The sequence below is a fragment of the Trichoderma breve genome, chromosome 1 (assembly GCF_028502605.1).
Source record: "Trichoderma breve strain T069 chromosome 1, whole genome shotgun sequence".
Taxonomy (NCBI): domain Eukaryota; kingdom Fungi; phylum Ascomycota; class Sordariomycetes; order Hypocreales; family Hypocreaceae; genus Trichoderma; species Trichoderma breve.
In genome coordinates, this window is record NC_079232.1 from 2,381,429 (window position 1) to 2,396,179 (window position 14,751).

Here is a 14,751-nt window from a genome sequence, read left to right on the forward strand (position 1 = left end):
AATTAAGCCACTTGAAATTGTCGTATTTTACTTTTCAGACATGATGGCAGATATCCTCATCGACAAATCCAGAATCGATAGATGTTCGTCTGCTCCGTCAACAAGTCGTTTATCCACTTCAGAGAAGATTAAAACAATCTTGTTCTTTTGGATGTCAGGAATGGTCTCATCGAAGATGAGTTCTTGGTAGAGCTATACAGATGTACAGGTTAGAATGATGCTGTTAAGTAAATGTAGAGGAGAATTAGCCTACCTGGTTTACGACTTGGCCAGCACTCCAGCCGTCTGCAACCAGATCCTCGACCACCTTGGATATGGACTGGTACGTCTCTCCTGAGGCCCTTGGGCGCATAGCCTTGACGAGGTCATCAAGAGTTGCTCCAGGGATAACGCCGGCAATGTCTTCAACGATTTTGACAGTCACCGGTCGCTTGTCTACATCCATAGACTCGTCGCCTTCGCCGTCCTTTTCTGAGAGCTTCGCCCCAACTAGTCGAGCAGCACTCTGCAGAAAAGTAATGGCTTTTCGTAAATCGCCCTCGCTGCACTTGATGAGCGCATCCACAGCACCATCTTCGAGCGCAACGCCCTCCGCCTCTGCTATTGACTCGAGTCGCTTCTTTGCGTTGCTCTGATCCAAGCTCTTGAACCTGAATTTGCTGCATCGACTCGCCAGAGGATCGATGATTCGTGTGACGTAGTTGCAAATCAGACAGAAGCGTGTAATTTTGCTATACGTCTCCATTGTCCGTCTCAGAGCGCTCTGGGCGTCTTGCGTCATGGAGTCGGCCTCGTCTAGAATGATGATTTTGAATGGTGGGCATGGGTATTTGTCTTTATATGAGGGCGGTGGGTTGGTCAGTTGCATTCGTGCAAAATCTTTGACTTTTTGTCGGACAATCGAAATGCCACGCTCGTCGGACGCGTTGAGCTCGAGAACTCGGGACTTGATCATCTCTGGGCCGTAGAGCTCCTTGGCAAGGGCCAGAATGGTAGAGGTTTTGCCAGTGCCAGGGGGGCCATAAAACAGCATGTGCGGAAGCTTGAGAGAGGGAGGCCATTAGCTTGAATATGCATCTCGAACCCAATTGCGAGCAGATTCACCAACATTTGAAGCTTGCAGTGTTCTCTGCAGAACCGTGACCGTGTGATCCTGAGCAGTGACATCGTCCAAGCTCTTGGGGCGACTACGGGATATCAAATAAGCAAAAAAAAAAAATATCCTCAAAAATGCTGCTCAATGGCGAATTGACTGACTATTTTTCAACCCAGGGCTGGGCACGAACATCTGCTGGCTTGTCGTGCTTCTGGGATGATGTTCCGTTTGTGGCGGCCGCCTTTCTGGCCTTGAGGTCGAAAAAGCTGGCCATGCTTGACGAGGAGAGCCGTACCAGATGATAAAACTGGACAGTTGTTGTTATCAGTGTAGAGATATAAATATCAGTCAGAATTGAAGCAGATCGAATATCTGAAGGTGTTGGTTCATGCGTGAACAGAATATGCCCAGGGCAGCCAAAAATCCATTAACGCGTCAGTGATAGGCGCGAGGCGCGTAGCCCAAAAAAGATGGCCAGCAAGGCTGATGAACCCCGCGACCCAGCCAGTGCATGAATCTCGCTGCTCCTCAGGCCCGTAGCGTGACCCCACCTACCTACCTTGAGGTACATCCCGATGAAGCTTGTCGGATGCATATTGATGTGTATTCCGGCATGTTTAGGGCGCTGTGCAGGGGAATTGGTTTTGTTTTCGCTTGGCAGGTATAATCATGTTAATGGAAAGGAGGTAACTACAATGTCTATACGTATATATAGAATGCGAGAGAGGCATCAATGCCCTTCAAGTTTACCTGCAATTGGTGCTTCGGAATAGAGAGGCACTAATTTCCATGTTCCGAGGTATGAACGGCATTGGTATCAACAGGTACCGTCTATCAAGCTACGGGTAATTATAAGGGACCTCTAAAATGACAGGTAGAGACAATATGAGTCCTTGAAATTCGATTAGGTACTTTGGGCCAGATCTTCCTTGGGTATCAATCTACATGTACCTAATATCAACGCTGCTCACTATGCCTTACCTGGTATCCTAAATAGCCTGTAGCACTCGTAGGTGGCTAAACATTAAAAAGCCCGATAGAGTTTCCATCCATGGGAATTAATCCTGCTCACCTACCGCATCAGTCCATGTTAGTTGAGGAGTCTGCGACAGCCCCGACAGCACTCCAGCCTCTATAGGTTAGCAGCTGAATATACAACGTCCCCCGCCTGCATGTAAGTACCCGCTGGGCTGGGCGCTGTTGGCTCTCCGACGAGGCGTTCTGGTGGCACGCATGTTTGCATCAACCTTTGCCTTGTGCTGGGGCTTTGTCTGTTTTCTCCTCTTTCACCGATGACTACTAGTATCTATTCAATGCCATGAGTGTAGCTTTGTCGTGTTCCATTTCTCGCATTTAATCTTCCATCTTCCATCAATCCCATTATTTTCCTCATCGAGTGCCAATCCTCCCGCCTCCTGGTAGATCCCTCAGGTCCAGCCGCAAGGCAGCTGCCCGCTAACTTTGATTCACTCGGCTTAACCCCTCCTTGCCTGAACAGGCTTCTGCCACTGCAAGGCAAGCAAGGCATTAAATTCACCAACTGAACTGCATCCGCCTGGCATAACTCAGCCCTTTGCATATGAAGATTCCGCTGCCGGAGGCTGCCTCACTCTCCAATTCTCCCGTTGGCTGCCTCTGCAGATGCTCATCCTGATACTCCCCATCACAGCGCCTCGCCTTTAACATCAGCTTCGAGGCCAGCGTCATGGATCAATCCATCATTCGCATCTCCAAGGTATGGCTGCTTTACAAGTCGGTTTGCGGGCGTCACATGGCTGATCAGCGCTACTCATAGGAGCTCAGCGACATCCAGAAGGGATCAGATCTGGGTACGTGTGACTTTGATCTCAACTTGACCATGACAGCTATTGCCTACTACCTAGTAGGTGGTGGTAGGTCACTGATGATTTGGTGCTAACCGGCATTTCCTCCCTGCTACAGCTATTGCAGTCGCCTGTCGTGATGTCGACGTTCGCAATGTCAGAGCCCTGATCATGGGCCCGCATGAGACTCCCTACGAATTTGGGTTCTTTGAGGTAAGCTTATGGTAGTGTCTAGCAGACATTGGGTGGCATCGCATACCCGAACACCGTGCTAATACCGCAATCAAGTTTGCCATCAGGTTTAACAGAGGTGAGGCCCCCAACGTTTTTCTCTATGCAGTTACTACACGCAAGGTGCTTACAAACCAAGATTATCCTTCAAAGTCTCCCAACGTTCAGGGCATTACGACAAATGGAGGGCGTTGCCGATTTAATCCCAATATCTACTCCAGCGGCAAAGTTTGTCTGTTAGTACACAAAGCCTACTCTTGCTCATTTGCTGCCTACTAATCTTCCGAAAGGTCAATCCTAGGGTATTTTCCTTTCAAGTCACTCACATGATACAGTAAGTTCAAGGGATTTCTAACTTGTCAATAGCACATGGAGAGGAGAGCGCGGTGAAGAGTGGTCGTCAGCACAGGGGCTAGAGTCGATACTGTTATCAATACAGAGTCTGATGTCAGCAAATCCGTACGAAAACGAACCTGGTTTCGAGAATGCAAATGAAGCATCCGATAAGCAAGCTCAAAAGCACTATGTCCAAAAGGTAAGGATGTGGTACCGTTCATTCCGCACGTGAGTCGTTCTAATCTACTTGCAGATACGACACGAAACTCTGAGAATCTCTGTTATTCAACGTCTTGAGGGCTATCTTGGACTGCAGCCCAATGGTGCCAGTGCACCCCCTGAAAGCCTCGATTCCAAAGACTTGGATTATGATGAGCAGCTAGAAGAGGCCAACAACCCTTTTGAGCCGTTCAAGGACCTTTGCAAACGTCGATTTCTTTGGTATTATGATTCATACATGGCTGCCGTGGAACAGGGTAAATCCGAGGTGGAACCTCTACAGGCGTTTGTGAGGATGCCATTCGAGTCTCCGGGGTCCAACTCGATGGATGGCCGCTTCAACTATCCGGAGCTCGAGCGTAGACTCAAAGCCATCAAAGAAGCGCTTGATGCAGAAACAGCACGGTGGGCAGAAGAAGGCCTCACATCTAAAGCAGGAGAATCGACAGTTGCCGTTAATTTGCAGCATCAGTTTGACCAAGTGTCGGCCTACCTGAAGCGGGGCGATATGCCGCATAGTGTGGTTCTGGAAGACAATAACCCCTTTATCTGGTTGATTACATACTTTGGAAGGCCGATGACGAATCTCGATGGTGGCCTCTTCCGCATCAGAATAGCCTTCAGCACTCGGTTCCCAAATGAGCAACCGCGGGTCAAATTTGAGACCAAGCTTTTCCATCATCTTATTGCGGCCGATGGTACGGCATGTTACACTCCCAACCCTATGAAGGTGGAGGACGTCAAGTCTCACATCGATGCCATCTTTGAGATGCTTGAAGAGGATGAGCCCGCGTATGATCCGAGGAAGATTGTCAACCCCGAGGCTACCAAGATGTTTTGGGGAAACAAGCCAGAGGACAAGAAGCTATACAACCGCCGTCTACGAAGATCAGTGCAGATGAGCATGGAGTAAGAAACGGCTTGTGAACTTTGCCCGTCCTTCTTGTTGGAAAGCTTCACTGACCAAGTACCAGGGAATTCCCCGAGTGATGAGTTATCTCTCTTGAGAGCAAAATAACCATTTAGCGTGCCGTCCTTTACCTATTGTTGCTGTTTTTTTCAGGGTGCATCCTGCGATAGGGGTTTGGCGGCGTTTTAGCAGACCGTTTTTCTCTTTCCTTGCCCCCCTGCCTTTATTTCCTTTGTTTTCTCGGAAAGGTAGTTGGGATTTATGGTGCGCCTAGCGACAAAGGGGCGTTTTACCTTTATTCGATACTTCTAGATGGCGCTGGAGGAGAGGAAAGACCAGATTGATATTACTGATCGTGGCGCATGATTTCATCTTCGATCGACAGCCTGGGGGAGTTGGAGAGAGGACGACATCTCATCTAGTGAAACACTCCAAGACTACGGGTATGACTCATGGTTGAGGCAAGTTTGCTATGCAGCCATCTTGGTTCATACTGACATGTTCTCACCATTATGAATGCTATTGAAGTGGAAAAGGCAACTCTTTGATTATGAAATAGAGTTGACTGGTTCAGTCATTTCTTCTGACAAATTTGTGCGCCAGCACAATCATCTATATCCCAAACGCCGTGATTGTATGCAGTCTCTGTTGTCCCATCCCATTTGTCGTCCATACGTAAATCATATCATAATACCGTGAAACAGAAAATAAGAGAAACATGTAAACTAGATTGCCAGCCAACCAATCAACCAGTGGTGCTCATTTCCTACTCTTCGTCTTCTTTTCAATCTTGTCCTTGAGGGGCGCATACGGAGCTGCCACGCCAGGATACTCTTCTTGCTTGCCATCGCCACCCTTGAACTGATACACGCCTCCAGCGCCAATAGTCGCCGGCGTACCCTGCGTAGGCCGGCTCACTTGCTCGGCGTGTAACTTGTCGAGGGATTCGCCCACGACTGCGTACTGCGACCAGTTGATGGGCGGGCAGCGGACCACATCCTGAGCTTTTGGTATCGGTTGCGCAACCCACGCGCGGGTCGTCTCGTCGTCAGGTTGCGCTCCCCGGCCGACTTTCCCCATGGCCAAGTCACGGGCGAACTCGTCCGGGTGCTCCACGGCCTCGTTCTTGATCTGGCTGAGGGCCTGGATGTCGGCCGTCGCGCGCATCCTCTGCATCTGCAGCACGGCGATGGCCGACTTGAGGGCGATGACGTCGGGGTTGGACTCGAACTCGATCGGCTTCGAGGGCGGCGGCGGAAGGCCAACTTGATCAGACTGCTGCGAGTGCGACAGGGTCGAGCGCGCAGCGGGCTGTTGTTGCGCCGCGGCGGCGGTAGGCGGCACGGGCACGGGCACGGCGGTGACAGTTCTGCTGCCTTTGTCTGCTGCATCGCTGGAGAGCTGCGCGGGAGGCAAAGTGGGCGTGATGGGCGACATGGGAGGCGGCACGGGCGACGAGGGTCGGGAGTCCATGTTTGTCGAGATGGTGAGTGCCGGGGCCATGTTCAGCGCACAATGCGCCGGGGCCAGCGGCGAGAAACTGGGCGGCCAGAAAAAGGGGGGAGGAAGAGATTTTGCTTGTCCGATGGATGGAGGCGAGAGTTTGGATGCGTTTGATGCGAAAACGTTGATACGCGTGGCTGATGGGGATGGTTTTGTGTTTGGTTCAAGTTTGAGGCGTAGAGTTCGATGGGCCGATGTCATTGTTCGATGGTGCCTTAGTAAGCTCATGATGCAATCTCTCCAGGCTGTCACAGAACTCACAGAGAATGGCCTTAGGTGTTTTTGTCAGCTGCCGTAGGGATATATGTTAGGGTATTGTCTTTCTTGTAATTTCTATCTTTAACTGACAGTGGCTATTTAGCAACCTAGATGGTTCAAATATCAGAATAATCTGATACTATCTGCTACTGTCGCTATATTTCTCTAGCATCTGCTACTATGGCTCTATTTCTCTAAAATCTGCTACTATAGCTACATTTTTTCTAATATCTGCTACTATAGCTACATTTTTCTAGTACTGAGTATTCTCTGCGACACGGGATGCTGAATAGCAAAATTGGGGTACTGAACAAACGTTCCCCTTCGAAATATATGTTTATACATATGTATGTGTAATTGCATCACACTACAAGGTCGGGTGATTCCAAATAAGTCTGCATTTCCTCAATCATGCATTAAGATATCAGTTCGGACTGTAAATACCTAGTGCTGTATTTCCATCATTCCATATAGTACCTAGAGAAGCAAACTAAACGGGGTATTGAACTACTCTACAACTCATTCAGCTACGTATGCATATAAAGGCGCCTCACCAATGCCCCAATAAGGTTCTGGCTGCTCTAGCCCTCGATGTCATGTAGCAAAAGAATATGATCATAAAAAGAAGCCATTTCGATGTTGTCAACGCAAATCATAAGCTCGTAAAATTCGTAAAAGGGCATTCTATAAAGAAAGAAAAAAGAACAGAAAAGGAAAAACTCCATCTTTCTATCCTTACTCTTCCCATGGCGCGATGGTATTGCAGACTCTGCTACTCTTCACACTCGGCAGCGACGAAACGCTGCTCGATACAGACTGAGAGCCACGGCTATGTCTGACACCTGACGTCGGTGTCTCCTTTACTCGGACTTTTTCCTTAAGGGCCTTCTCGGGGGTAGGGCCTGATGTAGATGTAATAGCATCCAGTGGCACTTTGCCCAGGGGCGAGTGCATCTTTGCCGCGGCTTGTGGATCTTTGATGTCGACGCCGTGCTTTTTGAATGCGTCCTTTTTTTGGTCCTTCATCGCTTGAGCTGAGGGCTCGCTGGTTGCCAGCCAATTCTTGACCTGTGACATCCAGCGGGGACGTCTCTTTTCGGACGTCGTAGTGTATTCCGATCGAGGTTCCTCGCTACTCAATGAAGGGTCATATTCGCCTCGAGACTGATTCGATATATTCATGGACCTCGATGCGGAGCTCGCAGCGCCTGATGTCGAGGAAGCCATTCTGGAGGTTTGTTTGAAAGGGAGGAGAAAGATTGGGTCGTATCTTGAGCTGCGAGAGCCTGCACTCGTAGCTACCCAATCTAGGGGATTTTCTAGTGTTGCGTCTGTAGACAAAGACACTGGCCGGCCATCGGCTTTACCTTCTCGGGGAGTAGTAACTATCTCCTGATGGCGTTCGAGGTTGTACTGTCCTAAGGACAGCCTTTGCGATGGTGAAAATCTCTTGAAATGTTGGTCTGAATTTGGTAACGTCGCGCCGGTTGGTGAAGTACCTTGACTACCCGTGCTTGGCGACAGGTACAGCTGGCTCGCGCTTGGGTTGATCGAAGAGCTTCGCGATAGGAAGCGGTTCAAGAGCGGACTTCTATCCACATCAGAAGAGGCCGGGTGCTATCCGCCGTATGTCTGAGTGGTGGAGATGGGACTTTGGGTTGGGACAGTGCTTTCAACGAGACGTGGGTAATTCTGATTCGGAGGAGTTGTAAAGGCGTCTCGCGCTGCGTTTGGCGATAGCGAGTTACGTGAAATAGGAGGCGTCTTTCCAGTGAGAGAAAATGGATATGAAAAATTGCGATATCCGATAGTTCGAGATAGCGAGGTTGATGGCAAGGTGAGCTGATGATCTGAGCAAGGTGAAGAAGTGTTGACGGGCGAAGGAGCAGACATAGTCTTCCAAGAATATTCGACAAGCCAGAAGTAAGATTGATAGACTATGATGCGGACATGGCCAATTGGAAGCTGAGAGAATCCGAGTTGCAACCCAGAGAGGATGTTCGTCGGCTAAAGTATTCCCGCGTTTTAGGTAGACGATGCTTGACTGGAATTCGACGCTTGGAATAGACGACGAGAGGAAGATAGATTATTATCGAAGCAGGCGAAATCTCAGAGATATTTTCAGATATGAAGATACGAAGGAGTCGTAAAGTTGACTTGAGATGGAATTTCTGCATGTGGCGTTGAACCAGCATAGAAGACAAGACACGCCGCTGATGGCAGAACGCTCAGTGGCTTCTTTATGGAAGAGTCGAGTCGGTTGATCCGAAGGGAGACTCGAAAATAGATCAAGACTAAAAATAATGGGGAGGACGAAGACCCAAGTTGTCGGGATGTGGCAGAAAGGTTTGTTAACCAGGAGGGGGTGGTGGTTCCTAAGAACTAAATCGCGGCTCCAGGCCACGAGGCGGCGGGTTCGGCACGTTTCTGAAATGCCTGTGAGTGACTGTGCCTTGTGTTTTCTCACTGGTATTTCTGCTATTGTTAAGAACAGACAATCGACATAATGAGCAGCGGACTATTCACCCAGGGCTGACAACAGCTCAGTCGCAACCGAAGAACCAAAAACAATGGCACTTTGTCATATGATGGATACGAACACTTCTTCACCTTCTTTCTTCAAGCTCGCCTCCTTGCTTTGCTAGCCCCAAATTCCCGTCCCTTTCACCTGCAAACGATTGCTCACATGTACTGTACCTAGGCACGCACGGTACGGCCTTTTCGCGTTCCAATTCCATCGCTTCTGGGCCAATATCCGACACTAGAGGCGAAAGCAGTCGTTTAGCATCCATCCATGGACCAACTGCAGCGGGCTCCTGGGATTGGCCACAGCCGCGTCGAGAATATTGGCTTGGATCTCACTTGGGGCGGCATGCTGCAGATTGGCGCGCAATAGTTTGGCTGCCCAACAACAGGGGGATGTGCCGTTGTGTCATTTCTCACGTTCTGCTTCTGCTTCTTCCCTGCACAAGCCGCCCAAGAAAGATTCAAGCTAACAGACGATGGACGCCACTAGTGATTTCTGCCCTCGATATGTTACAAAAAGTGATGCAGCACAGGCTCTAAAAGGAGAAGCCCGATATTCGATATTACTCGGACTGCATCCGCGACCTTCTAGCGGCGACAGCTGAGCATCATGTGGCGTCCACGTTGCGATGGATCCCATGGCAACAGAATTCGGTGCGACTTTGTTCTCGGCAAGCCACAAAGCCCGCTTTACGAACGGGAAGTTGGGGAAAACAAAAGATCAGCACTCCAATTGGAACAAAATTGGGAGCCGCCCACGCGCGGAAAAAGAGGTTTCCCATGGGTGTGTAGCATCAACTAGCCACTTCGTCATTATATTGCAGGTTCCGCGGCGTACAGTTCTTTCTTCGATCTAGCAGTTCTTGTCGGTCATTCTCATTCTAATTGGCGATGGATATACGTGGATAAAGACACTGGAAGCGCACTAATATTGCGAGAAGAAACTTTCGCTTCTTGGTTTAAGGTACTACTGCAGAGTCCAGCGAGTGACCAAAGGGAACCTTTGGAGACCAATAAGGCCCTTGGACAACTGCTTGTTATTATTCGCGCGCATACATAGTGCCACGCCTGTTGATGCGCCCTTTGTGAAGTCATGGGGGATCTGGAATGGCAACCAAGTCCCCTGTTGTTGGTTCTTGCGAGAGACATTGCTGAGACAGGGTTGTTGCTTTGGAAAGGGTTAGCTCCCGTAGTTAATCGAGATGCTGGTCGATCAGCTACAGCAAAGTAGCTTCTCCAACAGAAAGTCTAGACTTTTGGAAGCTGGCAGATCAAGCGGGAATATTGCCGTTGCAAGTTAGCCAGAGGTTTGCTTTTTTCGAGGTCTGTACAGTAGAGTCATTGATGCTGAGTCTCTTCTACATACATAGGCCAATTTACCATGTTTCTATTTGTTAATTGAATATACTATAATCAAGTTGAGCCATAAGAGAGAAAGCCTTGGAATTGAATCGCTAGGGCTCGTTGCACACATGCAGCTAAGAGTCTCTCATTATGGCTGTGAAACCTTTGTCCTTTCATCTTACATGGTATAATGCTAGCCATACGAGTATAAGAGAGCCCATTTTATTTCAGCCGCACTCCCGCCTCGTTGCAACATTACAAGTATCTGTTCAGCTGCAATGCAGAAGCCCGAGCCTATTTTTGGACTATTTCGGTTCGGTAATGCCAATGTTTCAGCAAGACCAACAGCGTTGTTGGTGATCATGATATGGGTTCTTTTACTACTAGCCTACCTAAACTACCCTGCATGGGAGTAAATACATTCAACAGCCCAAATTTGCTACCTAGCATCCCGTTTCAATCTAAAGCTGCACGTAGCAATGATACCTGATACTAAAAGAATATAGCTGCAGTAGCAGAATAGAAGAAGGAAAAAAGGGTAGGAGTAGTAGCCGAAAGCAATGATGGTGGAAGACACCTCGGCGGTAAAAGGTGCAACTTCATGCATTTGGCGGCAATTCGCACGCTTGTCACTTGTCTCATACTACCTATCCAGCGAAAGATCAAATCTCAAGAACTTACTTGCTTCTTTCTAATTCTGATTGATAATAGAGAATTAGGATAATAGAAACGCACCTTATCCTCAGCATACTCAAGATAATCATCAGCCGCTCACGAACATCTTGCTGGATATTAATACACAGCTGCATCACATAGCCACGCGTATAGACGCAGCTGAAGCGCGAGCTGTTGAAGATGATCATCGAGTGGTATAAAATAAATGCGTTGAAAAACAGACAAGGGGGCAGCACTGGTTGTAAAATTTCTACAAGCTAAGGTAATACGTGACCCTTCATTTCATCTTGTGAAAGAATCGTGAACCAGAGCATTAATATCGGCATTAACTACTACAGGAATATAGCTATAGTAGAGCAGATACTAGAGAAATATAGCTATAGTAGCAGATAGTAGCAGATACTGGTGGAATATAGCTATAGTAGCAGATACTTGAAAGAACTGTTTTTTTATTACTCAAGTAAATGCTTGTAGTGTAAATAAACGGCTGCCCTTTTGAAACCAACACGTCATGCAAATTAATTCCGAGATGCCTTAAACACAACATGTTCTAGCGGCTGAGTCTTGAGGTGAAAAGATGCATCACATGATCGTGAGCCACCACCTTAATCCGCGTCAATCGCCAATAAGCAACACAAAAGCTTCTTCTTGCCCAGAAGCTAGATCGATCTGGTACGAGTCCAAATTTGAAAAATCCGGAGCAAAAGTCGCAGATGGATGGGCGCGGCAAGATGGCGATTGGTGGATGCTGGCTGAATGGTGTCGGTACTATGACGTATGCACTTTTGCAATCTCGGGATCAGTGTATGACACTGCTTTGACGATTGACAGACACTAAAAGGCACGGATCGGGGAGCTTGTGTGGAGGCGAATCGAATTGTAGGAGGCTGTAGCTTTTGAACTTTTTATTTTCTCTTTTTTAATTTCTTAATTCCTTCAATTTGAAGCTCTTCGACAGTAACAGTTCATGGGGTAGCTACTGGTTCCAGAAAGCCCCCATCGTCCATCTTCCCATCTGTTGTTTACTATGCCCTTGTTTACCACCTCCAAAATGGACGACGACGATGAACAAGACATTCGCCCAGAGGATCGGATTGACAATGCGGAAGGCGAGCGGCCACCAGACGAATACACTCGGCTGCTGCCCAACCGCGTCAACTCCAATAGGGACTTCCTCGCCCCTGATGACCCTGCAGTGTCGCCGTATAACCTCTTCAGCATTCGCATGCTCCGCTATCTGACATTGTTCTTCACGGCACTGACGTTCTTGTGGTGGGTGATTCTGCTGGTGTCTGCATTTGCGACGGCTCCTGGGTTCCACACAAAGGGGAGCGGCTTCTTTGCGTTTGGCTATGCGAGCTTGACGCTGTCCATCTTGTTCTTCACCTTGCTATTCTTTGGTGTGCCTTCCAAAGCAGTGAGGATACTCGGAATTATAATTGCCGTAAGTACTGCAACTGCTGAATTCTACTACGGATGAATGCTAAAGCGAAAGATGCGGGCGGTAGGCTTTTCTCACGCTCGATATGATTCTTCTCCTCTCAGTCCAGAAGACTAGGTACGAGGAGGGCTGGGTCGGAATTGTTAGTGTCATATGGGCGCTACTCATGAGCATATGGGCCGTTGTCGCAGACAGGACTGTGAAATGGGGCAAGGAAGAGGAGGAAGAGAGATTGACCGGCCGTCCTGAAACCAGAAGAACACTCTCAGAATGGCTCGAGGTTCTTCTCTCAACCATTGGCTACTCTGTCATGGTGGTGGCCGCTGTCCTGATAACGCTAAACATCATCCTCCGAGCTCTCGATGCAAGAGTTGCACCACCTGGCAAGCTGTACTGGGTCGACGATAACAAATATCGTATCCACCTGTACTGCCATGGGAACAAGACGGACGACAACGGCAAAGCAGTCACAACCGTCCTCTTCGAGGGAGGCGAGTGGCCCGTCGAATACGGCCTATGGGATTTCGCAGACAATGCGGTCAAGAACGGGTCCATTTCTCGCTATTGCTTCGCAGACCGTCCAGGGCTGGCTTGGTCTGATACCGCCCCGTCGCCGTCATCCGCCGGCTTCGTGGTGGACGCCTTGAGCGAGGCCCTGGCCAAAGCAGGAGAGGGAGGGCCCTGGGTTCTTGCTAGCGCAGGCATCGGCTCCTTGTACTCGCGAGTGTTTTCAGCCCGCCACAGTCACGACGTCCGGGGCCTGCTGTTGATCGACCCCCTGCACGAAGATCTGCTGGGCCCCGGCGCAGCGCCAGGCCGAGGCTTCTGGCTGTGGTTGCGAGGCGCCATCTCGCCGCTTGGGCTGGATCGCATTCCGGGCGCGCTGTTTAAAGGACGCTCCAGCCGCGACCGCATCTATGGCCGATCCGCTCCGCAGACGGGCAAGTTCATCTTTGCCAAGCTGCAGGAGAGCTTGGTGCTCAACTCCTTCACCAAGCGCGACGTCGACAGCAGCAGGCAGATTCAGGAAAGGGACACGCCGCTGACCGTGATTAGCTCGGGGCTCAAGATCAAGAACGACGATAATTGGGCGAGCAAGCAGAAGGACCTGACGGGGCTGACTGATAAGCTTCTGCATTGGGATATCGTGGACGAGGCACCCCACGAAGTGTGGCGGACTCTGGAGGGGCGCGAGAAGATTGAAAAGAGGCTGAAAAAGATGGTCTAAAAATAAGTGGCCAGGGGGGGCTTGAAAGGAAAAAGGCGAATACGGGAGTTTTCTTCGAGCGCGTGGACGCAGGTACGGTATTACAGCGCAGCACAAGAATCTGCCTGACCGTACTAACTTGTCCAAGGTGGCACCAATCGCTCGATTGATACCGCCATGTGGGACTTGATTGTTGGCGTCCATCTTATTGATGGGTTTACTTTTCCTGTTGCTGAAGCTTGGGGGAGGAAAGCAATGAACGATGGATTCAGCTGCGGCGCAAACCTACGTCTGTAGTAGGTATGAACTTGGATAGTGTTTGAATGAGAAATAATATACCTTAGTAGTACTTTTACCTCGTCTTCTCTCATTCTCACTGAAGCAGTGTAATGATGTCCAGGCCCCAACTGGAGATACAGACAAAAGCAGCCCGTTCTTGACCCTGTCCGGCAGAGGCCACTGCGGAGGGCCCCTGACAGCAAACCTACAGGCATATACACGTATAGCCCAGCGCTGAAAGCTGCTGAAAGGCGTGCTTGTAATCCCATTTTTAGACACCCATGAAGCATCCATGTGTTCGTACTCGTGGATACGAGGGAAAAGGGCGAATGTGGCATCTATAGTGCTCGTACAATATGAATGAGACTTGCAATTGGAGTTGAGGGATTTCGCGATGCGCATCAGGTATTTACTCCCTACCAAGGTACCTGGCTTGGGTGCATGTGCCTAGACGTCATAGCAGGCAGGCCGCCTCCTTTAAGAAATAAGCGCGCAAGGTTGCACATCAAACACTGCAGTGCCGTGCAGGTGCCGCGTTGCGCCGCAGGAGGAAAAAAAGGGAAAAGTGATGGATGGCCCGAGGCTGGTATCCAGGGTCTTGTAGCAGTAGTTACGGGGTACCAGCAGCAGAACCCAGAGATCTAGCAGACGCGGATCGAGGTTAGGCAAGAGAGGTAGGTAGTCGAAAAGACCGGACGAAAAGGCTCTATGCAGTAACAGGCGCTCGACCTGACAATTAAGGAGCTGTGTGTTATGCAGCCGTTTTGGTACGGGGGAGCTCTTTGAAGCAACTGTGTCTCTGTGGAAACTAGGCCGTCAATATTTATCAAACAGAATCGCTAGCTACTAAGCGTGAACCCCTAAACCCGTCGATTCGACGCTCCCCTGACCCATGCCGTCCTG

General features: G+C 49.5%; 5 protein-coding genes across 5 annotated transcripts; 2 read left to right on the top strand and 3 right to left on the bottom strand.

Moving 5' to 3' along the window:
- Positions 1 to 27: 27 nt before the first annotated feature.
- T069G_00755 (ATPase family associated with various cellular activities (AAA) domain-containing protein) lies at positions 28 to 1,370 on the bottom strand (the record flags this gene model as incomplete). Its single annotated transcript, XM_056167965.1, has 4 exons — positions 28 to 192; positions 254 to 1,042; positions 1,109 to 1,187; positions 1,258 to 1,370. 4 exons carry the CDS (start codon positions 1,368 to 1,370, stop codon positions 28 to 30), a joined length of 1,146 nt encoding a protein of 381 aa, XP_056033281.1.
- A 1,431-nt stretch (positions 1,371 to 2,801) lies between these two features.
- T069G_00756 (ubiquitin-conjugating enzyme domain-containing protein) lies at positions 2,802 to 4,618 on the top strand (the record flags this gene model as incomplete). The annotated part of the gene is made up of 7 exons (XM_056167966.1): positions 2,802 to 2,831; positions 2,892 to 2,988; positions 3,038 to 3,132; positions 3,208 to 3,229; positions 3,290 to 3,386; positions 3,517 to 3,685; positions 3,740 to 4,618. 7 exons carry the CDS (start codon positions 2,802 to 2,804, stop codon positions 4,616 to 4,618), a joined length of 1,389 nt encoding a protein of 462 aa, XP_056033282.1.
- Positions 4,619 to 5,374: 756 nt separating this feature from the next.
- T069G_00757 (uncharacterized protein) lies at positions 5,375 to 6,319 on the bottom strand (the record flags this gene model as incomplete). Its single annotated transcript, XM_056167967.1, has 1 exon — positions 5,375 to 6,319. The coding sequence occupies one exon, from the start codon at positions 6,317 to 6,319 to the stop codon at positions 5,375 to 5,377; it is 945 nt and encodes a 314-aa protein (XP_056033283.1).
- A 792-nt stretch (positions 6,320 to 7,111) lies between these two features.
- T069G_00758 (uncharacterized protein) lies at positions 7,112 to 7,603 on the bottom strand (the record flags this gene model as incomplete). Its single annotated transcript, XM_056167968.1, has 1 exon — positions 7,112 to 7,603. One exon carries the CDS (start codon positions 7,601 to 7,603, stop codon positions 7,112 to 7,114), a length of 492 nt encoding a protein of 163 aa, XP_056033284.1.
- A 4,369-nt stretch (positions 7,604 to 11,972) lies between these two features.
- On the top strand, positions 11,973 to 13,590 carry T069G_00759 (uncharacterized protein; the record flags this gene model as incomplete). The annotated part of the gene is made up of 2 exons (XM_056167969.1): positions 11,973 to 12,365; positions 12,430 to 13,590. The coding sequence occupies 2 exons, from the start codon at positions 11,973 to 11,975 to the stop codon at positions 13,588 to 13,590; spliced, it is 1,554 nt and encodes a 517-aa protein (XP_056033285.1).
- Positions 13,591 to 14,751: the final 1,161 nt, after the last annotated feature.